The sequence below is a fragment of the Meriones unguiculatus genome, chromosome 3 (assembly GCF_030254825.1).
Source record: "Meriones unguiculatus strain TT.TT164.6M chromosome 3, Bangor_MerUng_6.1, whole genome shotgun sequence".
Lineage (NCBI taxonomy): Eukaryota > Metazoa > Chordata > Mammalia > Rodentia > Muridae > Meriones > Meriones unguiculatus.
The window spans coordinates 24,928,777-24,955,284 of record NC_083351.1 but is presented as its reverse complement, the minus strand read 5'-3'; the positions used below and the strand labels follow the sequence as shown (position 1 = coordinate 24,955,284).

The window sequence follows — 26,508 nt, the reverse complement described above, 5'->3', positions numbered from 1 at the left end:
TGACAGGCCAGTTTGCAGTGACTCTTGTGGAGGGGACGTGCCTTAATTCTCTAGCAGAATTCCTTCCCGAGAGTGATCTTATAAGGTTTAGGGCTCCTGGAGCCAGATTCTAGATAGTTATCCATTAATGACCCTTGACTTTTGCAGGCAGTTCAGGAAATCAGATTTTCCTCACTAGGACCAAAGATTTGACTCAGGTCCTATTCTTCAGGGGTCTGCTGTTCCTGTCCTCGGTTTTACAGACCCTGATTGTCAAGGAATAATCTGGATTATGAAGGTTCCTAGAAACAGACCACAAAGCAGAAAGTCTGAAAACTGCAAAACAAAACAAATGCAAGCTTCTACATGTATAAAATTTGGGTACTTCTCTATTTTGATATTTCTGGGTTATATAAACTTTTTCTACTGCACATATTCCTTCCCATGATGCATCTGGTTTTAATTTCATGTATGCCTAATTTTGCATAGTAATTGGTGGATTTTCCCTCAGAGTTTACTCAGAAGACACTGTTTGCCTAACTGCGTATCTCTCTCCAACCAGCACAGGCTGGATGGGCCCACTCACTCTATATCCTCATGCATTTAGGGATATCCTTGAATAAGGGGTCATTGATGGTGGTTAGGGGCAGAGAAACTTCTTATTCCATTTTTTCTGGGTGAGTATTTGTGCACCTGTGGCCCAAACCGAGTGGAGTCCTAGATAGTTAAGGTTTTCCCTCTGCTTGTCTGCGTCATTATCATGCCTGCTTTATGCACAGTCAGGGGTTACTCAGATCTTTATGCATGTAGGCACGTTCTCAGCCTGAGAATGAATAACCTTTTGTTTGGTTTTGGTGTGGTTTGGTTTTGGTTTTTTAAGACACGGTTTCTCTTTGTAACGCTGGCTGTCCTGGAACTCATTCTGTACACCAGGCTAGCCTCAAACTCACATTGGTCTGCCTGCCTCTGCCTCTCAAGTGCCAGGATTAAAGGAGTGTGCTACCATCATCCTGGGAGAATGCGTAACTTTTTTTTCCAAAGAATTTATTGATTTATTATTTGTACAGTACTCTGCCTGCCTGTCTACCTGCATACCAGAAGAGGACACCAGATCTCATTATACATGGTTGCTGGGAACTGAACTTAGGACCTTTGGAAGAGCAGACAGTGCTCTTAACCATTAAGCCATCTCTCCAACTCCATAACTTTTAAAGTGATTGATATTTAATCAAAAGAGATGGGAATCAAGGGATGCAATTCTGTGGCTGAATGCTTGCTTAGATACACATGAAGGTTTGATCCTCAGCTCACTAAAGTACTTTAGTTAATATTTGTTCAGCTGATGTATTCTGATAAAGAAATAATGTCTCCACTAGCATAGCCCACAGCTAGCTACTGAACACGGCTGTGGAGAACATTGTGCATTGCTTGCACAGCTGTTCAGTGGGTGGAGAGGCCAGCTGCGTTACTGTTCCCTGAAATTTCTCTAGAGGCAATAGTGTTAATTATCATTACATCTGTCTTTCCTGTTGAACACTCTGCCTTGATGGTGATAGATATTAGGACAGTACTGTTTTGAATTTAATAATAATAATAATTATTATTATTATTTAGAGATTTATTTATTATGTATACAATGTTCTGCCTGCATGTGTGCCTGCATGCCAGAAGAGGGCACCATATCTCATTATAAATGGTTGTGAGCCACCATGTGATTGCTAGGAATTGAACTCAGGAAGACCAGCCAGTGCTCTTAACCTCCGAGCCATCTCTCCAGACCTCTAATATTGCTGGAATTTGTTTTTAGATTTATTTATTTATTATGTACACAGTGTTCTGCCTGCATGTACACCTGCAGGCCAGAAGAGGGCACCAGATATAGATGGTTGTGAGCCACCATGTGGTTGCTGGGAATTGAACTCAGGACCTCAGGAAGAGCAGCCAGTACTCTTAACCTCTGAGCCATCTCTCCAGCCCTTAATTTATTTTTAAAGATTTATCGTTTTTATTCATGCGTGTGTATGTGTCTGTCACATGAGTGCAGGTGCACAAGGAGTCCAGGAGAGGATGTTGGATTCCCTGGAGCTGGAGTTACAGGCACTTGTAAGCTACCTGACATGGGTGCTGGGAACCAAAGGTGGTTCCTTGAAAGAGCAGCAACTCTTAATTGATGAGCCATTTCCCCAACCCCCCTAAAGCAATGTATTTTTTTAAAAGAATCAAGTCAGCATCTTTATTATCCCTTACATACTTCCCAGAAAAAGAAGTGCAGATAATGGATTAGAGTTGTGAAAAGAATCCAATAATTAGGTCTGTACACGTCTCTCTGTTTACAGGTGGTTGTGGGAGGTCACCGCAGCAGGCACAGCATCACTGATCGGGTGTGCAGAGGAGTTTTAATCCAGCAACATGGCTGCTCTGGCAAGGAATCACATCCAAAGACCTAGGTAGGTCTGTGTGGTCTGACTGGAATACAGACTTGGACTTAGTGCACACCTTAAATCCTTCTGGATGGAATAGAGACACGTTCTAATCCCAGATAATGAAGTCTAATTGGGGGGCAGACAAAGTGATGAATCAGAAAAAGATTTGACAGAATGAGTCAAAGATAAGATATGTCCAACTCTCGTGAGAAGAGACAGAAAAGAGAAGCTACTTAAGAGCAGCACACACACACACACACAGAGAGAGAGAGAGAGAGAGAGAGAGAGAGAGAGAGAGAGAAAATAGAGGAAAGAGAGGAAAGAGAGAGGAGAGTTGAGTTTGGGGAGACAGTACAGTAGAATTCAGGAGTACAGTGCAGTTCAGTTAAGTGCAGTTCAGTTCGTGGAGTTCAGAGGCAGTTTTTCCAAGCAGAACAATTCAGTGAGAAGCCAGTTTGAATCAGTCAGCTTGGAGAGGAGTTTGAGCCAGAACAGCTGAGCTGAACCAGCCAGCCAAAGTTCAGAATGAACCACAAAGGGTGGGCTTACTCAGCAGTAAGTCTTAGAGGCTGAAATATTCTAGGCCTAGATTAGATTGTATGGAGGCTAGAAGCATCCAGGCCTGGACCTGGATAGAAATGTGATGGCTCAACCATCACATTTCATGTCTTTGTAAAGCTTGGGTTTGGCTCTCATCTCATCCTCTCATCTGAGGAAATAAAACCTACGTTTACAAGGTGGCTCTGTGCAGACACACTTCTCGAAGTCCTCAGGACAGCAGGGGCAGATCTTCCAGCAGGAGGTGTGTCTGTGCTCAGCCCTGGAAGGAGCTGGTGAGTGAGAGAGATCCACTGATGTTGCAGGAACAATGGGGGTCTGTGGCCGTGGAAGTGGTGGCTGGACAGATGCTCACAGGTGTGCTAAGAGGAGGCGTGGCTGGATCGTAAAAGGGTTAAGTACCTTCCATCTGGAAAAACATCCCTGACAATTGCAAGGTATAAATGTGAAGACTGCCCTCCATTCTCATGTTTGTCTCTTGTAGATGGTCAGAGTTCCTTTCTGTCCTAAACGACTGACTAACTTGCTTCCCCCAATTACAGCCAAGGTTTAAGCTCAGGTTTGCTGGCAAGATCAGCTCTACTTGTTGGAAATTGCTATTTTTAGAGGTGTCAGAACTGTGATTCTGAAATGTTTTTGAAGTCTCATTAGATTTGTTTGACACTGACTGGCCTCGGTCAGTTGATGCTCTTTAGGCTGTGGAAGATTTGGAGATTTTTGTTTAAGGGTGTCAGTGATGTAGGAGTCAGAGACAGGAGGTATACACCACTCTCATCCACAGCAGCCAAAGGTTTCAGATCTTTCAGGGATCCTGACTCGGGCCAAACAGAGATCGTAGCTTTGACTTAGAAGAGAGAGTTGGGGTTCTCCAGGATGAAGGAGCGCTGGATGCAGGATGGTGAATTATATTTATTGTAAACGAAGTTGTGTTCTTTAAAAAAGTTGTTATTATTATCATTGTTGTTGTCTTGTGTGTACTGGTGCATTTATGCCACAGTGCCCTCGTGGAGGTCAGAGGACATCCTTCAGGAGTCAGCTTTGTCTTTCCATCCTGGGTTCTGATGACTGAGCCATCTGGCATCTGATAAACAAAGTTAACGGTCTTGTTTGAGATTTCCAGAAATGTGTGGGAAAAGGAATGAGGTCCTCTCTGTCCAGTGTTGTATACCCTTGAGCCTGGGGTCAGTGATATTTTTGCATAAAGGGCTGTTATGTTTGTGTTAGCAACTATCACTATAAGTTGTTAAACTGTGCTGTAATTTCTCTCTCTCTCTTTTGGTTTTTTGAGACAGGGTTTCTCTATGTAGCTTTGCCTGTCCTGGAACTCGCTCTGTAGACCAGGCTGGCCTCAAACTCACAGAGATCAGTCTGTCTCTGCCTTCCGAGAGCTGGGATTAAAGGCTTGCACCCCTATCACCTGGTATAATTCTTGACCTCTAGTTCGTCAGAGGCTTTGGTCAGACTCCTGGATGAGCGGCTCTTTTTCCTTCCCTGTGTCCCCATAATTTTCCTATCTTTCAGCCTGTCTTGGGTTATTTGTTATAGGTTTGTAATTAATTACCCAAGTATAATGTACTTTTAGAGGTTTTTTTATTTTACGTGTAAAAGTGTTTGCTTGCATGTATGCACATGTGCCACATGCATGCTTGGTGCCCACAGAGGCCGGAGGAGGGTGTTCCTCCTATGACAGGAACTCATGTATCCCCTGGGACTCACTAAGCTGACGATGGCGTCCATCTTCTGATCCTCTTGGTTCCACTTTGAGGATAATTTGGCACTTATAGGTATGCACTTCCATGCCTGGTTAATGTGGTCCTGGGGACTGAACCCAGGGCCTTGCCCTGGTGTCAGGCACTGATCTATACCCAGCCCTGACTAGGCCAATCTTAATTTTACATTGATATCAAGTACAGGAGAAAACCATGTGATTAATGGTGCTGACTGAAATCCTATCGGATGCATCAAACGACGTCTTTTCCTATTTGAAAATATGTTTGTTTAATAGTTTCTCTGGGGCTGGGAAAATCACCCAGTTAGTAAAGTACTTGCTCTGTAAGCACAAGGACTTGAATTTGACCCCCAGCGCCCACATAAGACATGGAGTGTAGTGGCGTGTGTCCATAATCCCAGCCCTGGTGAAATACCAGCTAGTCTAGCTGAGTTACTGAGACCCAAGTCCAGTGAAAGACTCTGTCACAAAAACAAAGCAAAACAAAAAAACCCAAACCAAAAAGGAAAAGAAAGAGAAAAAAAGGTGTGTTATTGGCAAGATTTACAGTACCAGGCATGTGTTTCCTCCCATGGGGCAGGCCTCAGTCTGAAAGTGATTGGTTTCTCCCATAACATGTTTGCCACTATTGCCCTCATGGACCCATCTTGCTATGCCAATAGCTATGGTAGCTCACAGGGTTCACAGCTGAGTAAGCCTGATTATAACCTTTTCTTCCTCAATAGCTTGCATAGCACCTTTCTGGTACCATGAGAGCCAGCTAGCAGAGAAGATTCATGGTCAGTACCACCTTCATTTTTCCACATCCTGTGACCAAAGTATGTGGTATCAACAGCAGGGTCTTACCAGCAAGTTCCGGTGGGCAGTAGCCCTTACTTGCTTTGGGTTCTCCAGTACAGCCTTGACCAGCAAGCTTGAGGAGAGGTGACCCAGACCTGCACTGGGCTTTTTAGTTGGCAAACAATGGTTTCTAAAAGAAGCATTACCTCACGTATAGGCTAACTCCAATTAAACTCTTTTATATGTATAAACACACACACACACACACACACACACACACAGCTATGAAATAGGTTTCCATATGCCTTTCTCAAACATCCTTAGTATTATTTTTTCCTGACCCCTTTCTCGCTCTGCTTTCCCAATCCCTTCCCACGTAAGCCTCTCTTTCTTTTGGGATGACATCTTGTGCCCTGTGTTGTTGGTGGTACCCTGCTGGTTGAGGTGGCAGTTCTTGCCTGGACCGGATAAGGCAGAACTCCCTCCCCTTCGTGGGGTCCCCTGCTCTGACTTCATCTGGAAAGTGTCTTTAGACACAGACTCCCATAACCACACTTGAATTATGGCCTCTGACGTAGCTCTCCCCTCCCTGCACCTATATGTTATTTAAGCACTGACATTCTACCTTTAAGATAAGAGAGTGCTGTATAATGCAAATCAAGCATCCTTGAAGTTCCTAGTTCCATCCAATTATATATACCTACTCTTGGAGCCCTCCACGTTCTCCCCTAGGGACATATAGCCTTTGCTCTCTGGGATTAAAGTTGAACTAGCCATCAGCTAGTCCTAGGGTGTGTGATCTCTGTATGGTTCTCGCCTGCCGTTCCAGGCACGCTTCTCCCGCCCCTCCCGACTTCACGGGCTGCAGGGAGGCAGCCCTCAGGCAGAAGAACCACAGTGTGAAGATCGGCTCTGTATATTCAAATGTTGGTTGCTGTATCCGCAAAGAGCTGAGTACTATCTGGACTTTGGTATTGTTAATCTTTTTTTGTTTGTTTGTTTTCCGGTTTATGGCACAGGTTTTAATTTTTTTTTTTCCCCAGACAGGGTTTCTCTGGATGTCCCTGGTTGTCCTAGAACTCACTCTGTAGACCAGGTTGGCCTAAAATTCAGAGATCTGCCTGCCTCTGCTTCTCTAAGTAATGGTGTGCACCTGGCTAGGCTTTTTTAAATTTTTTCCCAAACGATTTTTTTATTTTTATTTCATGTGCACTGGCGTTTTGTTTGCATGTTTGTCTGTGTGAGGGTGTTGGATCTCTTGGAAATTGAGTTACAGGCAGTTGTGAACTGCCATACAGGTGCTGGGAATTGAATCTGGGTCCTCTGAAAGAGCTGCTTTTAGCCACTGAGTTGTTCTTTTATCTCTGCTGTGCCAAGCCAGGCTTTTAATTTCTTTCTTTCTCTTTTCCTTTTCTTTTTCTTTCTTTCTCTCTCTCTTTCTCTCTCTCTTTCTTTCTTTTCTCTCTCTCTTTTAAAAAGATTTATTTATTATTATTTATACAGTATTCTGCCTACATGCTAGAAGAGGTCACCAGATCTCATTATAGATGATTATGAGCCACCATGTGGTTGCTGGGAATTGAACTCAGGACCTTTGAAAGAACAGCCAGTTCTCTTAACCTCTGAGCCATCTCTCCAGCCTGGTTTTTAATTTCTTTTCTCTTTTCTTTTCTGATCAAGTTTTTAAAGGATTTTCTTACTTCTCATTTCTGTATAGGAATTGTAATCTAGCAATGTGGCTACTCTGGCTGGAATACAGACATGTCCTTAGCACACACCTTTATTCCCAAACAATGAAGGTAAAGTTAGTCTGTAGAAGGAAACACCCATATTTGAAAGTGATGTCTAATTGAGGGACAAACAAAGTGGTGAATCAGAGAAAGAGTTGACAGAACAGGATATGCCCAACTCTCAAAAGAACAGAGAAGACAGGTGACTTGAGAGAGCAGTGAAGAGGGAGAGACAGAGGAGGCAATTTTACCAGGAGAGTTTTACAGAGACAGGTTGAAGAGAGAACAAGCTAGACATTGATGAAAACAGAATAAGCCAGAGAATGAGAAGGAGCCAGAAGATTAGAACAGATTGTTCAACTTAGTCTGAGGCCAAGCAGAGCAATTCAGTCAGAAGCTGAGAGAAGCCAATTTGAATCAGTCAGTTTGGAAAGGGGTGTGAGACAGAACAGCTGAGTTGAACCACCCAGCCAGAGTTCAGAAAGAGCTAGAAAGGGTGAGCTTATTCAGCACGAAGTCTCAGAGGTTGGAAACATTCTACGCCTATATTAGACTGTGTAAAGGATAGACACTTTCAGGCCTAGGCCTAGTTAGCAGACAGAGTTAGTAAGCTTCTGAGACTACAATTAGGCAAATAAAGGCCACTTTTATACATTTCTATCCAACCCAAAGCCTTTAATTTTTAAAATGATTTATTTTTATTTCATGTGCATTGGTGTTTTGCTTGCATGTATGTCTGTGTGAGGGTGTTGGATCCCCTGGAGCTGGAGTTACACAGTTGTAAATTGCCGTGTGGATGCTGGGAACTGAATTCTGGCCCTCTGGAAGAGCTTTTAACCTCCAAGTTCTCTCCAGCCCCTAATTTTTTAAAATTTGTGTTGTATTTGTGTGTGTGTGTGTGTGTGTGTGTGTATGTACAGCACATATGTGGAGGTCATGTGGAAGTCAGGTTTCCCATTCCACCGTGTGGTTTCAGGGATGGAATTAGGTCATCAGTCTTGGCAGCAAATGCCTTTATCTGCTGAGCCATCTCACCAGCTCTACCCAGTGTTTTTTCTTTAAGAAGAAAAAATGAGTGTGTATGTGAGGAAGGAGGGACTGCTTTAAAACCCAAGCTCTATCCACATGCTCAGCATTTTGAAATACTTTCCATAGATGAGCTCACTTAATGGCCCAAGAACTTGATCATATTCTTTCATATTGGAGTGAATGATTTATTTACTTATTTATTTTATTTATAGACAAGTTCTTGCCTATGTAGTCCAGGTCTTGAACTTGTGGTGATCCTCTTGCCTCTGCTTCCCAAGTACTGGAGCTACAGGCATGCAGTACTAGGATAGGCTGAATTAAAACAGACTTTAAAAATTACATCTGCTTAGTTGAGTGTGCACATGGACACGCGTGTGTGCGCACACACACATTATAGTGGGCGTGTGAGGTCAGATGACAACTTTTAGGAATCTGTTCTTTCCTTCATGTGGATATATAATATATATTATATTTAGAAGCATCTGGGAACTTACTCAGTGTGTCAGAGTGAAGATTTGAATACAGGATTTCATGACTGTAAAACCCAGTTCCTTTTACTGTATCAGATACCTTCCCTTCACCTAAGTGTGAAGAGTTACAGCAGTAGCTACACAACAGAAAGTTTAGAGCAGTTTTTAAAGTTTTTTTTTTTTAATTGCAGGTGGTTATACTTGAAACTAAAGATAAGCAACTATAAAACTTTTTTTTAAAATCAAGGAGTAAAAACAAACACAACACAGAACCCTTCCTTTTTGCAGAATGGCAGAGATATGAGAGGTTTGGACATAGGACATTTTGGTGACAGTTTGGCTCAGGAAAAATCATGAGCACTGCTTTAACATAAGTGTTATATATAATCAAACTGTTTAAAACCAGCTTCTTCAAGCTCAACTTCACACATATGGTTTTGAAATAAATTTTAAAAAAAGATTTATTTATTATTTATACAACATTCTGCCTGCACACCAGATCTTACTATAGATGGTTATGAGCCACCATGTGGTTGCTGGGAATTGAACTCGGGACCTTTGGAAGAACAGCGAGTGTTCTTAACCTCTGAGCCATCTCTCCAGCCCTTGAAATAATTTTTTAGGGTAAGCTGAAAGTAGAATATTTCATACCAAGTTAGAAATACCAAAGACAAAGCACTTTTGATTAAAAACTTTATTAGCTTTCTGCTCTCAATATTCACATATCATCTTTAAGGAGTTAACATGACAGATCAGAGTCTGGTACCCAGTACACAGTGATAATTCAACATTTGGTGACTCTAATGACATAGTCATCACACACATCACTCCCAACAGAGTTCCAATTCCTCTTCATAAATATGGCAGCCAAGTTCACCATCCTGTATCTTTTCTGGTCCCATAGTAACACACAGATCAGACCCATTCCAGTGTCTTACCTGATGTTAGCATGTAGCCAAATATGTAAAAAGGCAGCAGATAGACAAACATGAAATGCTGCAGTCTAAACGCTATAGTAAACTATTGTTTCTTATGAAAAGCCAACAAAGACTATGAGGAGAGCTCAGGCATATGTCAGAGCTACTGTGGGAAGGGATGGTGAGGAAGGGGGTTAGAACCCCATGTTGTGCCCTGTTGTCGGCAGGAATATTTGGCAAGAGCTGGGAATATGAGAAGAGGGTGGGAAAGATTACTCTGAATTTATGTAATATTTTGGTTTCAAAACATTCTCTTATTAACTCTGAAATAGAAGTTCACATCTGTAATACAAATAGGCACACGTGGTCAAGGTGATTAAAAGGTAAGTTCAAAAGGCTACCCATATGGAGGACACTTTGTAGGTGGCTCCACCTTCCAACATGTCTTCTAATTTACGTTTCATTCCTCAAAGAGATCCCTTTAAGAAGAACGTTAGCTCTTACTCCATTACCAGGGTTTAAATGAAGCAGCAATTGTATAAAGTAGGAGCAGTTAATAACCCTTTGTGTACAAGGGAATCTTGAATGAGGGGTAGGGTTGCAAGGGAATGGTCATACTGCCATTTTAGTCTTCCCAACATGAAAGAAACAATATATTATTTTGTCTATTTAACACGAATCCATATAGTGTTACAAAGTATTCATATAGACACACATAACAGCCTACAGATGCACCCACATGTTAGTTCACACAGATATTTATTTAGAAGATACAGTAATACTTTTATGGGTCCATAACTGAGAGAGACATTAAAGCTACTCATTACAGTACAAACATTCAACAGTGTTCTGATGTATCAGTGTTAGCTATTGCACTGCACACAGTGGATTTTTTTTTTTTTTTTTTTTTTTTTTTTTTTTTTTTTGAGATGGGTCTCGCTACAAAGTCACGGCTGGCCTGGAAATTAAGATAAGCCTCCTATCTTACCTCTACCTTCCAAGTGCTGGGATTACAGGTGTGAGTCACCAACCTAGCTTTTTTTTTTATTTTTTTATTTTTAAGCAGAAAACTTTCCAACTTCTCACCTTGTAACTCTAACTGTTCTATTAAACTAATCACAGATGCCGTATTTCTTAGCAAGAAGTTGGAAAGGTCCAAATGTTTGTGGGAATGAAAGGTCAGTATCAGTAGAGATAAGAATAAACACTGAATTCATCCATACCCTGTATACTTAACATATATCCTTTTTTCTTTAAAAAACAAAAACAAAAGCAACAAACTTGTCTGTTGCAAAAATGCACTGTTCATACCTGTGGTGATATGCCCTTCCTAGACACAGGAGCCCCCATCCTACATGGAAATGGGTTTCTTGTTGAAGTCCATTGAAATGTAAGGTCCTGTCTATACTCCATAGGATCCCTGGGTCATTTATCCAATGTCACCTGCAGCCAGTCTGTCTCTCTGACTTTTGAGAGAGGGTCTCCCTAAGTAGGCTTGGCCTCAGACTGGTGATCTGCCTGCTGCAGCCTCCTGCATACTGGAACTAGAGGTGGCTGGCTTATGTTTTAACTTTTAGAGATAAATGATTAGAGTTTTTAAAGTAGAGCACAGTTCCATTCTGTAAAGTGATAAATGAAATCAGCACACTTTTCTCTTAGAACCTGCCAACCTCTCCCAAGGAAAGGTGCCAAACATCTGCCAAGAAGCACAGGATGAGTAAGGCCCCGCAGAACAGCAGCTGGGGCAGACAAGAAACACAGGCACCTGGAGATGACAGGTCAAGTTAAATCTGGGAGCCTGCTGGCTTCACCCTTAACTCAAAGTGTAGCTGCAACCACTTCAGCACCACCGAAAGAAATTTGGTTTTGGAAAACGTATGTTTTTGCGAGGGATTATTACAAAGAAAGACTGTGCCCATGCCCTGGACATCTGGCAGGGAAGGGATGGGACACCCTGGAAAACCACATCAGAATGCCTCCATGCTTCTCACACTTGGTTCATAAAAGGACCTACCATAATGAAGACACTTCCACAGAGACCAACTGGAAAGGAACCCTCAGAACCTTCTCTATGACTCTGAACTTCTGAATAGCCTTTCCTTTGGGGAAGTCAAGTGTTATTCACAAACAGATTGATTCTCGAGAAGACTGGTGAGGTAGGTGAGGGCAGGTACCATCACTACAGGGAGCCATGGGGAGAGAGTAAAGAAAATGCCTGAGGAATGCAGAGCTACTGTGAGCGACACCCAAGTCTCTGGCCCTCAAAGGTATAAATAATTTCTCAATAGTCCCTTTTGAGTTGTGACCTTTCAAAAGTCACATTTGAAAACACTTTATGTTCCTCTTACAACCTGGGCCTGACTAGAAATGGGTTGGATTTTTTTTTTTTTTCTAGAGACAGGGTCTTATATTGCCCAGGCTGACCTGAGACTCAAATGTATGACCTAGCGCACATGTGAGCGCACGCATGTGTGTTTGTGTGTGTGCATGTGTGTGTGTGTGTGTGCCCACTAAGGCCAGGAGGGGGAATCAGATCCCTCAAGGGCTAGAGTGAGGCATTTGTGAGCTGTCAGTGTGGGTACTGGGAACCGAACTCAGGTTCTGACAGAACAGCAAATGCTCTTAACAGTTGAGCATCTCTCTCTAGGCCCTAAAATACTTTTTGTATACATTTTTATACACACCAAGAAGTTGAAAGTGATAAATACATCTCTATAACAACTGCAGTCAAATAAATATCCAAGTTAAGAGGAATAGACAGTTTAAGAAAGCAAGAAATATGTAAATTAAGAAGAACAAGTTGTCTGAGTATTAGCCAATTCAACTATTTAAAAATATATTTAAGAAACCATGTATTAAAAAAAAAATAAGAAACTTCTTTTTCTTGGTCTGAAGCTTGTGAGCAGACCAGGCTGGTCTCAAAATCAGAGACTGCCCTGCCTTCTGGTATGTTGAGATTAAAGATGGGTGCCACTATGCCTGGCTAAAATTGCCTTTTGATCAAGCAGGAACTTCAGGCAAATGGCCTTTCTTCCCCAATTATTTACCCATAGTATAGGTCTATGCAAACTGCCTATAAACCTTTTTGTTTTGTTTAAAAAGGAGAAAATGCTGTGCCCTGGGCACCTGGAAGGATTTCAGACAATCTCTATTCTAAAAGATTCCAACAGTTCATGCTTGCTGTTCTTGGGGTTGGTTTTTGGAAAGGGGGAGTGGCAGGTCTGTGCTTGCAATGCTTGTGCTTTACCACTGAAGTAACCACTAGGCTTCTGTGTTCCTAGTTTCTGAATGTGGAAAGAACACATGTTGGTTTGCAAGGTCCTCATAACAATAGGATCATTCCCTGATTGTGAAAAGGGAGGTACTTGCAATTAGTCATCATCAGAGATCACGTCTATTGCTACAAAACCCAGAGTTTCCTCTTACTAACTCCCTGGCACCAAACCAGATGGGACCATTTGTGCAGATTGTTCCTTCATTCTAACCTACCAGTGCTTCCCCCAAGTCCTTACAGGAAAGTCTGGCCAGGCCCAGACTGGGGTTTTCGAAGGAGAGACCCACCAAAGCTACAGCAACGCAGGCTCCCACTTAAGGAGAATCACTTCATGAGATCTCACTATAATGCAGAGGTGACTTCTACGATGTTAGATCAGGCACAGCTCTGGGCTTGGGACAAGCAGGTCCATTTCAAGGTCTCCATTACAAACCCCTCCTTGACATCTGTGGCAAACAGCAACAACTGCTCCATTATCTGTGATTTTTACAAACTTGGAAAATAATAATTATATGGTTTCTAGGATCCCAGCAAAGAAACGGAACCTTGTTTTCCTTCACTACCTGCTCTCACAGTCTCACTGGTCACTGTCTTTAGGAATGTCTCCCGTTTTCACAGATCCTTTTGATAAAGGCAGGGTCACATACACAACACATGTGAGCCACTCCTTCTTTGAGCTGAAGATTATCAAATGGTTAATTCAAGGCAGTTTTGTTTGTTTTCCAAACAAGTCATGAAATTGAAAACTTTAGGCACGAAATGCCAGAGTAATTTCCCTGCCTAGTCTCTGAGGCAGATTGTCACGAGTATCCGAGGATGGCCCCCAACTCAGTATGTAATCGAATATGATCTTGAACTCTGGTCCTCCTGAGTACTGGGATTACGGGAGTGTGTCACCAAGCCCAATTTGTGAACCACTAGGGTTGAACTCAGGGTGTTATGCATGCTAGGCAAGCACTCTTGTGTATAAGCCACATCCCCAGCCACTGATGTAGCCCTCTTAAACCGCAAATTATGAACTTGCACACAGCCTGTAACTTGGAAGAATAAAACAAACACAGGGAGGTCTTCTGACCAACTTGCCCATCCTCTTTACTCACAAGACTGTTCCTGAAGGTTCTGTTATGGGATGACCTACACATCACTGCACAGATACTTGGTTCTGAAGAAGTGGACTGTAAACTTTAAACAAGCCACCCAGTATTTCACTGTTAATGTGGCAATGATGCCAGGTATTTGGCTGTGTGGAGCCTTCCATGGAAGCTCTGGTACCCAAAAGCTGTCAGAAAGGAAAACTAGATTACAGACAGTCTTTAAAACATTAGTCTAAAAGAACTGTATGCCCATCTATCCAGAACAATGCTGAAATATGATAAAATTGACGTTACAAACAGTAATTAAGGGTACCTATCTATACTTGCAGAAAAAAAAAAGTTGAAGTAGTCTGTACTTAATAGTTAACAAGCTCTTAAGATCAGAGCATTGACATTCAATGAGTACTTATTCTGGGGGTGAAGGAAGGAAGGAACTCAGAAGGTACATAATAAAGCAATGTATGTAACTAGAAAAATGCAGAAATGATTTAGCTAACGTCTACATGAAATCACATGCTGATTCATTTTTCAGTGTAAGTTTTTACTTATTATTAAAATATTTTCCTATTTGCAAGTACTTAAAATTTTCCCATATTCTTCCCTCTCAGTGGAAGAACAGAATATAGTGAGAGAAGTAAAATGCATTCAGCTTCAATAATTTGACTTTTAAAAATTCAAGAAAGGGTATAAATTGTCTTTTCATTTTTCACAGGAAAGAATAATTCCTTACCAAGCAAATTAAGAATGTGAAAATATGATGGAAATATTTTTCCTTCTTAAGGGAATACATCTTTTTCATATTCTTATATTTAAAGGAGTTAATGTGCCAATATAAATGATACTGATCTACTAAAACACTGCATTATTATATACACTTGAAATTAATATTCTATAATCATACTTTTCACTGCTTTTCAATTAGTTCATGTTACTACTCAGTTAAACTTTTGTTGTTGATTTTTGTATTTTTGGAGATAAAGTCTCAGTATGTTCCAGCTGGCCTGGAACTCACTAAGCAGCCAAGGCTGGCCTGCAATTTACAGAGATCAGCCTGCCTCTGCCTCTTGAGTACTGCAATTAAAGCCATGCACCATCACTCACAACCTACTGAGGTAAATTTTAATTAGCTGAACTACTCTATCAGTCTATGCCTGCTCTTCCCTGACACCTATACTCTTTATTCACAGATACTCAGGGTTGAATCAACTTTAAAACTATTCTAGGAAAGTTCAGGGTAGCAAATTTTCCAAACAATTATGGGAAGGAAAATACCATTTCATAGTCAATTATCAACAACTTGTATATCCTTTTCTATTTGTCTTCCTGACTATAAAAATGAATCACAATCTTGAACGATGTGCCTTAGGCTTAAAAAAGAAACTAAATAATCATTTATTTGACAACTTTCCCCAAACTACAATCAAGTAAAATAAATCCAGTTTGTTAGTGTTAGTCTGCTACCAAATGAAGGAGAAAAACAAGCCTAACTTAGGAGACCCTTCTTCCTATCTATATGTAGAAATCCACTTGAAGACTGTCTTTAATGCCCGTTATATAAAATATTAAATATTCTAAATTAGAAAATAGCATTAATAGTTTATTGGTAAAAATCCAAACTATATAGAATTAGTAGTTTGGTTGATATATTAATATACCATCTCAATTTCTGCTAATGTTACAAAGAAAGAAAAAAACTAGAAATATCTATAAAAATAAAATACCTTAAATCCAACACCTGGGCAAAGTACAAAAGTTGCACACAAATTGCCAATAAATATAAATGTCACAATAGAAAAATTAATCTTAAAAATAAACTACTAATTGCTATTAAGACATAAAAATGAAAGTTTAATGTGCAAACAGACACAGTACATGCCAGATAATCGGTATAATTTACCATCATTATTACATAATACAGCATACAGGGTTACTGAGATGTGGTGTTTTCTGTTGGTTGTTAGTGTAGTTATCTTCTGAAGGAATGCTCACCAGATTCACAAGCAGAAATTGGTTAAGCTGAACTTTTGTGCTACTTATGCTTTTTTTGCTGTAAGGAAAAGCTGCTTTCTAACAGATGACTGAGTTCCTAGTGAGCTTGAATGGTCTTACTATGCTTATTCCCCGCCCCCAGTGCAAATTTGCATTTTTTTCTTTCTCTAGTGCTAGGGACACAATCAGGGCTTTGCATGTGCTAAGGAGGCATGTACTCCTCCAGTGAGTTACGCTTCTTAAACCACAACCACGCCCTCTTTCTGCCATTTTCCACCATCCTTCCACCCCAGAAGAACAGGAATCATTTAAAGTAGTCACTAGTGTCTAGAAAATGGAATTTCCCTACAGATAGAGCTGTAATCACTTTGCTTTCTCTCTTAAACTGATCTCAGTGATGTACCTCTTTCCTTTGTAAGTACTCTTCCTCAATGATGAGTCATTAGGATAGATTAGGTCAGGAGGTAATCCATGCAGAAGGGAAAAGGAGCTCATAATAACAGTTTCCAGCACGGTACCCCTGCCTTGCGGCACTTATTACACCTGTTATCTTATGTACCTCATACATTATTTCAAACGTAGCTGAGAATTAAAAATTATACTTTTAAATTTACAGAATCTATTTGGTGAGCATTGACTTAGACATGTTACTACATAAAAGTCCCTTGGTTCTCTAGGCCATATTCAGGACAACAAATAACATTATTTATATGAAGCTGTCATACTCTTGGTATTCTAAATTATCTTTAAAATTTTTAGCATTATGCTATTTGAAACAAAAATCTACAGCACCATCTTCAGAAAAGGCACTTTCTAAGAGCCACCTTTATTTTAAAAAGGATTTAAACCCCAAATTCAGTGTCTACCCTGAAAGACCTCTTTACTGAGACCCTAACACAGGATGATAGCAGACTTTAGACATTGGTTTCAAAAAGGAATGGAGTACACTGGCTGGCTGGACAATTTGAGAAGATCCTAATTTTGTCACACTGTTTGTTAACTTTAACACCATCTTCTACTGGTAATCCAACCTTCCAAACTGAAGTTCACCATCCTTTTATTCAAGTCAGTAACTTCCATGCTTCAAGAACAAAATAGTCTTAAGACTTAATTGGTAATATAAAACTCTAGGGCACTCTTTTCAATGGGTGAGGTAAATTTCAACTGGCCATAGATAATATCAACAGAAGCCTTGTTCATTTTAAAATTGCTGACTTACAGGGAAAATTACAAACGTAAAATGTACCATTTTAATTTGTTTATTTACTTTGGTTTTTCAAGACAGAGTTTTTTCTGTATGATAGCTCTGGCTGTCTTGGACTTGCTTTGTAGGCCGGGCTGGCCTCGAACTCAGAGACCTACTAGCCTCTGCCTCTCTGAGTGCTGGGATTACAGGTGTGTACCCCCGTGCACCTGGCTAAAGGTAGCATTTTTAGAAGTAGGAATAAAAGTAAAAATAATTTTCCTCTTGTGATGCAGTTTGTTTATGTATAGAACACCTTCCTCCCCCAGGACTCAGCTTGGGCTTATTTAATCACAGCATCACATCTATCATTGCCAAGATTCTTTAGAGACAATTATCTTTCTGATTTCTTTTGTCTTGTGTTTTTCTTTTTTGGGCAAGGGGGTTTGGCAGAGTCGGGGACAGACTATTACTATATCACAGACTGGCCTCAAACTGGCCAAGATTGGTCTTAAACTCTAGATGCTCTGGCCTTAGCCTTTGGAATACTGGGATCACAGGCTTGCACTAAGTCCAGCTGCCTTTCTGATTTTTATACTGACTTAAAATTAAAGAATTTAAAAGTACATTTATTTTTTTGCATGTGTGAACACACATCTGCTTGAGCCTGCATGAGTGGTGCCATGGCGTGTGAATGGAGGTCAGAGGACACTTATGGGAATTGGCTCTCTCTTTCACTACTAGGGCACCAAGGCTTGGACTCAGCTGAGTTCTCAGGCTTGATGGTGAGTGCCTTTACTTGCTAAGCCCTCTCCCTGCCCACTGTATCGACTTTACATACTTATTCTTGGCTTAGTTTGTGGCTCTTACAGAATCACAGAAATGCTTATGTGTTAAGTGGAAAGGAAAACAAAGACACTAAATTAGGATTATAGCATGACTCAGGAAGACCTCACTCAATGTAAAGTTCTCCAACTGTTTTTATTAAATCTTGAAAAATATCTACAAATTCCCCCAAAGGGAAAAGGACTAACACTTCATATGGATAAAGCAGCTGAATCAAGAATGTTGGGCAAGTGAACTGTCTTTTTTTGACGAGTTCACTTAACTCATAAGAGGTAAGTAAACTACTTAAACTGAACTGTGAAGAGTAGCCTTTCTCTGCAACAGGAGAGTACCTACAGGGACAAGGTAAACAAACTCTTTGCTGTTGTTTTGAGACATGGTCTCATGTAGCTGAGGCTGGCCTTGAATTCCTGATGCTCCCGGGGGATGGGATTATAGGTGTGCCTTACACCTGGCTTAATTGAACATATAACTCAGTTTAATGACACCCAGTGATAATTATGCTGAGATGTCAGTTAAACTTCTTGGCAAAACATTACTATCAAGGTTTGAAACAGAAAGGGAACTACTCTACTAGTGTCCAAATGGCTAGCTCGGTGAATTTCCTAAGAATTAAGCACATGAAAAGCCCCACCCCATGTTTTGGTTAGGCCTCTCTCTGGGCTTCACTTCAATTGTTGGTCTCCAAGTGCTAACCCTGTTCCTGACTGAGATCTTGGAGCCATTTCTACTCAACATTAGCTAGTTTCTGATTCCTAAGACACACCTCAAGTCTGCTATCCTAAGATCCACAGGACAATGTGCAAGTCCATATTAGCCTGTGGGGACCAAAGAGAGCTTGGCTTGGAAAACTAGTATGGGTCTTTTGAAGGTGAAAAGTCTCCTTGCTAGAAGGTAAAGATGAATCTTTACCAAGTACCTTCTAAAACACACAGAACATTCCTATTGGAGTCCCTTCTAGATTCTCTTTAGGAAGAAAAGTAAACTAATATTTCATAAGCAGAGATGTTTCCAGACTATTTTTTTCCTGGAAAACTTGTTAAAAGATAATTATCAATAAAACAAAAGGCCATCCACATTTCTGTAAAAGTGTGCCAAAGGCAAGGACTGAGAAAACTTTGTAGACTGTCAACGTAAAAGTCTACATTTCTAGAGCAAAGGTATTCTGTTATTAGATTGAAACTAGCCCTGTTTCAAGTACCTACTGTTTGTTACCTTCATATTTTACATCCCTAAACTTATCTAAGAAGTCAAAGGATCTGACACCAGTCTGGCTTCTTACTCATCTCCTTACTGTTTAGTGCAGCAAAGGTCAGACTCTATGTAAATAAATATAGCAGCTATAGAATTATCAACATATGGTCTCAATGCCAGTGCTTTGATACTGTAATACAGAGACATGTAACATGCACACTCCACAGACACATTTGCCATCAAGAATAAACATTAGTTTCCCAACTTTTCTTCACATGAAGATTAATTATACAAGTTGATTAGATTGACATTTTCGTCAGTCTTATGAGACATACCATAAAAAAACTTCAGGCCAACATTCATCAACTAGTGAGCAAGAGTAGGGGTAGAAAACAAAAGTTACTATGGTTTCATGATGTTTAAACTAAAGGAGCTTAGTAAAAAGATTGGGAATTCTACCCAGAAGTGTAAAAATAATTAGTTATAAATTCAAGAAGTATTTTCCATAAGCCTTTTTATCTTAAAATTCTAAACACAAAGTTTGTTGGCATTAGGTTTGGTATACCAGTTTATTAGTAGGTAAAATAGAAATATACTCTACATATTCTAAGTTTTCTTAAACTAGCAAGACTGAACAATGTAAGTGCATTCTACAAAAAGAAATCATTCAAAAGATTAAAATCTTACATATTAGAAAAAAATATTCCCCTTAAAGAATCTTTTCAAATAAGAGTTAAAGTAAGGGCTTCCCTCTGGCATGTATGAAATCAAAGGTCAGGAAAAGGACAGTTGCTCCCTAAAGTTCCTCACATGAATATGTGCAGGGGCCAAAAGAGAAGATATTTTACTTATACTGAACAAACACAGGCCAGTCAAACTTTTACCATGGAGGCTGCATCATTCTCTTCTCCTGTCCATGTTCCCCAACACACAGGCATGATGCCAGGAACCTTGTGGTCCCAACTCCCAGGGAGGCTGAGGTGAGAAGACTGCTGGAGCCCCAGTACTGGAGGCCAGCATGGACAACAGAGACTTTGTCTCCAAAACAAGCAAGCAAGCAAGCAAAACAACCCCAAATAATATTGTAAGGAGTATTCTTTTGCCAGCGATGAGATGGGAATATTGTGGAAGGAAGGAAAAAAAAAGTATAAACTACATAAATATCCTTTGTAAAGTGCTTTGAAACATTATTGAGAATTGCTTTTAGATACTCCAAAGCAATACATGTATAAAATACAGTACTTTCTTTAGTTTTCTGACAGAGAGACAAAAGAATTCATGCCTATGGGAGGACATGGGCTCAGATTTTAGGCTCAAAATACAGTAAATTGGCAATAATAGTGGATTAAGGTAAGAGCACAAATAAAGATCTAAATCCATTATTGTTCACGTGCAGCTGGAGTTCTGAAAGGCTGACAGTGCCCATTGCATCTGTCAGAACCATATGGAAACAAGGACAACAGAGAAATCTAAAGGCAATTGTCATGAGTTACAAAGTGCAAAATTCCCTGGACCTGACATCACTGAGAAACTCAGCTTTGACAGCTTTAGAGTAATCAACTAAAGTTATTGATTAAAGAAGTGGAGAAAAATAAGTTTTTAAAGAGTTTTCTCCACATTTAAGAAATGTAACTAATTTTAAATGATCAAAGTCCTAAATTGCTTTGTCATTGCCATCTTAATTTTAAAAAGAAAGTTACATTGGTAAAAAGATAGAAAAAAAATCATCTAGTATTTTCTTGATTCCTTTTAGTCAAAGAAGCACAATTCTGTAAGTAAGACATGTTTTAACACAATTAAAAAAAAATCTTTAAATCTTAACCTGTTCACTGTTGTTTTTTAAAAACTGAAGTTCAACTATGTTCCTGACCTCTTAGGTGAGGCTTTTCTCCCTTGACTATGATTTTTTAAGAACTTGCTTTAAAACTGAAAATTGTGAAACTCTTTCTGAAATTAAGGCTGTATTACTTTGCCCTGTTTAAATGTCATAGGTGTCTGTCCTTCCTGTTGTCTGTGGTGAAGACAGACAACTTTCCTTTAAAACTGCTTATTGCACTAAAAGAGAGCAAAAAACTAGTCTCAGTTCTTAAACATGATTACAGTTCTATAAAAGATGTAGCCAATACAGCTTATAATTATTAAAGCACTATTCTAATGAATATAAAAACAAAAGGAGCTATACTTCAGCATACATATATGTTTATATATATACACATATATAAAATATATATATGTGAAAATCACATTAAGGTATGAAGGCAGTAAGTAAATTAGCAAAAAACAAAATGAAAACAACCCCGATTCCTTTTCTTTTTCCATCCTATAGAGTTTCAGTTTTTAAAATATTTACCCTTTATAAAAGCCTTAAAGGATTTCCAGGTATAACTCATACAAACAGGGGCTTTAAAATATTCATCACTGATCAGAAAGATGTTTGACAAGGCTTTGTCCTTATAGCAGCTTTAACAAACTCACTGCAGAAACGAATCCTCAGGTTGCCACTGTTTCCGAATACAGTGCACACAGCAGAGGTGAGTCCAAGCAAAAAAGAGCAGACACTCAGAAACATGGCTTCAGGAGCCAAGAACTCAGAACTGTGCATGAGATAGGAGCTAGGAGTACGGTACATAAAATTAAAACAGAAATCTAGTTTGCCATGCCTTACTTCGAATGGCATCTGTAGCTATAGAGACAAAAGTATAGATGCTGAAGGCAAAGGAGGTGGTGAAAGAAATGAAGGTGGCCTAAGGGGGGAATAAGGAAAAGAAAGTTCCCCAGTGGAATGACCTAGAAAATATATATACACAGACACATATATATCATTAGTCTAGATCTAGATATATATATGCACATGAAGTATACAGTGTGTATTGAAAATACAGACTCCTTTACAAGACTAGATGAATGCACATTACTTTTTCTGCACATATAACTAAACAATCATTATTTGTGTAGGTGTGTGTTTTTAAACCATCATTCACTTTTTCTTTACTTTTTTGCAAAGATAGTTGTGCTGCCAAGCAACTTGAGGTAAAGGCATTAAAAGGGTTAGAGTGTAAGAAGTAAAATAAACAACTGTGATGCTTCCTACAGGAGACTGCAAAAAAAAAGAAAAAAAAAAGCAGCTGGCTGGTTTCCTAGCATATAACGGTGCTGTGTTCCTTGACAAAGTAAACAATTTTCCTTGACTCAACATAAGGACCAGACCCCTACATAATGTTGACTTCTGTATGGCTGGAGGCATCCCCACTGGAAACATACATTGTATGTTGACTCATCTTTCAGCTCTTCTCGGAGAATACACCTGGACTTGTTAGGCGAAGTACATTGTGCGTAAGGTATCTTGGTGAATCTGTACAGCCTTGGCAAGAGCTTGTGGATCTCGTCCATTGCTCTGTCCTGAAACGTGGCTTCCTTCAGCACTGTAAGAGAAGGGTTAGGGAATACAAACATTCTGTTCTAATGTAATAATTCTGAAGAATATTACATAAAAAATTCCCAAAATAGAGACTGGTGTAATAAACTTTACGTTTGTCATTTAGCTTCAATATGGCCAATTTTACTTTGGCTCTTTCATTTTCTCAGGATCAATTAGAAACAAATCCCAAACATCCTATCATTTTGTCTAATATAATTATATTATATATAATAATTACATATATATAACCAATAATATCTTCATTGGGTAATTTGGGGAAGCTAGACTATGTATGTTTTTTATTTTTATTTCTTTAATTTATTTATCATGTATGCAGTGTTCTGTCTGCATGTACACCTGCACGCCAGAAGAGGGCACCAAATATCATTGTAGATGGTTGTGAGTCACCACGTAGTTGCTCGGAATTGAACTCCTGATCTCTGGAAGAGCAGCCAGTGCTCTTAAACCTCTGAGCCATCTCTCCAGCTCCCATCTATATTTTAAAAGATTTATTTTATCTTTATGTATATGAGCATTTTGCGTGCATGCATAAGGTATCTTACACACACACACACGTGCACCATGAGCATGCCAGGTGCATGGATTCCCCTGGGACTGGAGTGACAGACAGTTGTGAGCTGCCATGTGGGTGCTGGGAATTGAAACCAGGTCTTCTAGGGGTGCAGCCAGAACTCCCAATTGCTGAGCTATTCACTTCTCCAGCCCCAGATCATTCTATTATTAGTAAGCCCACGCAGTATTTTTGGCAGAAAACCTTATTTTGGGCCATCAATTGTTATCCCTTTTTACAGAGTGCACTGGCTGTGTGACAAACTATGGAACTTTAATTCTGAATGGCAAGACTTTATGCAGAGGTACCTATGACATGGAAGTGCTTATAGAAATGGCCTATGGAAATCAGACTGTATTTGGATTTGCTTTAAGATTCCCCCAGCCCCCGGCATTTTCTGATAGTTTTGATTGGTACTGGTGCTGGAAGCTAGCATGGGATGGTCTGATTGGCCTTCAGTGGTATAAAGGCTCTTACACTGGACAATAAAGCTGGATCTGCACCTTGAAAGAAAAAAGATTCCTAGTCTTTATGCTTTTATATTACCTGTCATGTTCCTTGTCCACAAGATGATATCTGGCTCTGAATGCTACCAGGTGAGCATAATACGCTGGTGCAGGGATAGAAACAGACCTTGTACAGCGTACGTAGGTGTGACAGAGCTGGTAAGTGAGCAACTGAAGTTCATCTGCAGTGAAGCAGTTGTCATCCCACAAAACATGGTAGTGTGAAGGACGGCTGGTTCCCTATGGAGGAGAAATGTTTTTGTTTTTTTTCTGTTGATTTCTAAACTTTTTTGTTTGTTTTTCTTTTTAAACATTTTTCATTGGTGAGCTGGCAAGATGGCTCACTGGCTAAAGGTGTTTGTTGCACAAGCCTGGTGACCTGGGTTTGATTTCTGGATGCCACGTAAAGCTATATGGAAAGGACAGAAAGCTGTCCTCTGACCTCCACATTTGTGCAATGGCATGCATACCCTGCCGCCAAATTAATACTCGTAAACATGCACAGTAATAACACAAATTTTCACTGGTGTATATTCATTGTACATAGTACTTAGTTACAGGGGAACATTTCCACATGGTTATGCACTTGACTTAGAGCACACTACCCTCTTTGCTCCCTTCCCTTTCCTTGCTTGACCTTCCATTTCTCTCCACTATTCCCCTAAGTAGTTTAACTTCTACTTTCATGTTATATATGCATTCATGATTTTACATATGTATATAACGCATAAATGCTTTTTACCTGTTATTATAATTTCATTTTCTGTGTATGGGTATCTTGCCTGCTTGTATGGCTGTGCACTGCATGAATGTCTGGTGCCTGTGGAGGCCTGAAAAAAGCACTGGATCCCCAGAACTGGAGTTACCCTCAGGGGTTAGTCACCATATAGATACTGAGAATTGAACCCAGGTCCTCTGGAAGTATTCTTAACCTCTGAGCCATCTCTCCAGCCCCTCTATATAGAATTTAAGAGAACTCCTGATCCTCCTGTCTTCACCTCCTTAGTGCTGAGATTACAAGTTGGTGCTACCATACCCAGCATGCAGTGGAATTATATGCATTCATAAAGCAAAGTGAGAACATGATGCTGGAAGTCATTATATTAAGCAAAGTAAGCCAGAGTCAAAAAGATAAAACCAGATATTTTCTTTTATATGCAAAATTTCTATTTAACATGATGTATAATGTATATTTATAAATGTATATATTTGCACATTTACACATATATATGTATAGGTCAAAAAACTAGAAAGCAGATAGAAGGAAAAGATCTCAAGGGAGGGAGAAAAGGAAAAAGGGTAACAGAAAACGTGACGTGAAAGTGGGATACAGTGAGGTACAACAAAGGAAAGGAGCAGGAGGCTGGTAGGGAGAGGGATGAATGTTAACAAAGCACAATGACACATATGTATGAAAATGCCACAATAAAAATTATTTTTGCTGAGCAGTGGTGGCACACACCTTAAATCCCAGCGCTTGAGAGGCAGAGGCAGGTGGATCTCTGAGTTTGAGGCCAGCAGGTCTATGGAATGTAGCCAAGGCTACACAGAGAAACTCTGTCTCGAAAAACCAAACCAAACAAACAAAAAAGACAAGCCCAAAAAATCCACATAAACCCCCTATTATAGTATAGTATGTACAGTAACATTAAAATTGCTATAAATAAGTAAATATTTATTAAGTTTTGCATTAAATTAAAGGTCTAATTTAGGAAGATTCATTCTATTAAGCTAATTGTGCTATTTGTTTTTTTATTTGTTTGTCTTTTTTGTTGTTGTTTTTGAGACAGGGTTTCTCTGTGTAGCCTTGGCTGTCCTAGACTTGCTTTGTAGACCAGGCCGGCCTCAAACTCATAGAGATCCACCTGCCTCTGCCTCCCTGAGTGCTGGGATTACAGGCATGCGGCATTGCGCCCAGCTTAATTCTGCTACTTTCTTTTTCCTTTTTTTTTTTTTTTTTTATTTTTGACTTTTGAGACAGTTTCTCTGTCTAACCCTGGGTGTTCTGGAATTCATTTTGTAGACGAGGCTGGCCTTGAACTCACAGAGATCAGTCTGCCTCTGCCTCCCAAGTGCTGGGATTCAAGGCATGCACCACAATGCCCAGCTCACTAATTCTGCTATTTTCATAAAAGTATTTCCCTCTTAAAATAGGGAAAAGGAAGAAATTCACTTATTAAAAATTATATGTGAAAATAACTAGGAACACAGAGAAAAGTATTATTTTTCTTTTTTGCCGAGGCTCTGAAAAATACCTAAGAATTGAGGTTCTAGATGAAAACATTTCACCCAGGAGTAGGCTCACCTGTATTCCAGCATGGCTACAGAGATAAAAGTCAAATTCATATGGGTGAGTGATGTCGGTATCCACCGTAGTTCCTGCTGGAATGTTGCCACTTCTTCCAACCTAGATTTTTTTTTTTGTATCAAATTTTAAATCAACAAGACAAAGGTAAAATAAATGTATCAGAAAGTATATCAACAATATTCAAATATAAAAACTGACCTCACATTTCACTACTTTCAGCTTGAAATATTACTTAAGCAACTATTAAGTATATCCCCCAAGTAGTCTTTTAAAAAATTCTTTCTTCACCCAGATGCCCCTCAACTGAGTAATGGATACAGAAATTGTGGTACATCTACACAATGGAATATTACTCAGCAATAAAAAACAAGGAAATAATGAAATTTGCAGATAAATGGTGGGAACTGGAAAAGATCATCCTGAGGTATTCCAGAAGCAGAATACTCACTCATAAGTGGATATTATAGACATATAATATAGGATAAAACTAAAATCTGTATAACTAAGGAA

The 26,508-nt window shown here is 39.7% G+C and overlaps 1 protein-coding gene across 3 annotated transcripts in view; it reads right to left on the bottom strand.

Moving 5' to 3' along the window:
- Nucleotides 1-9,377: 9,377 nt before the first annotated feature.
- Ago3 (argonaute RISC catalytic component 3) overlaps nt 9,378-26,508 on the bottom strand; it is a 99,401-nt gene continuing 82,270 nt past the window's right edge. For all 3 annotated transcript variants that reach the window (XM_060379549.1, XM_060379550.1, XM_060379551.1), the window contains 3 exons: nt 25,996-26,097; nt 23,731-23,930; nt 9,378-22,617 (listed from right to left, as the gene is read on the bottom strand). In XM_060379549.1, the coding sequence (XP_060235532.1) occupies nt 22,509-22,617; nt 23,731-23,930; nt 25,996-26,097 (411 nt within the window). In that variant the 3' untranslated portion in view covers nt 9,378-22,508. The remainder of the gene's footprint in view (nt 22,618-23,730; nt 23,931-25,995; nt 26,098-26,508) is intronic.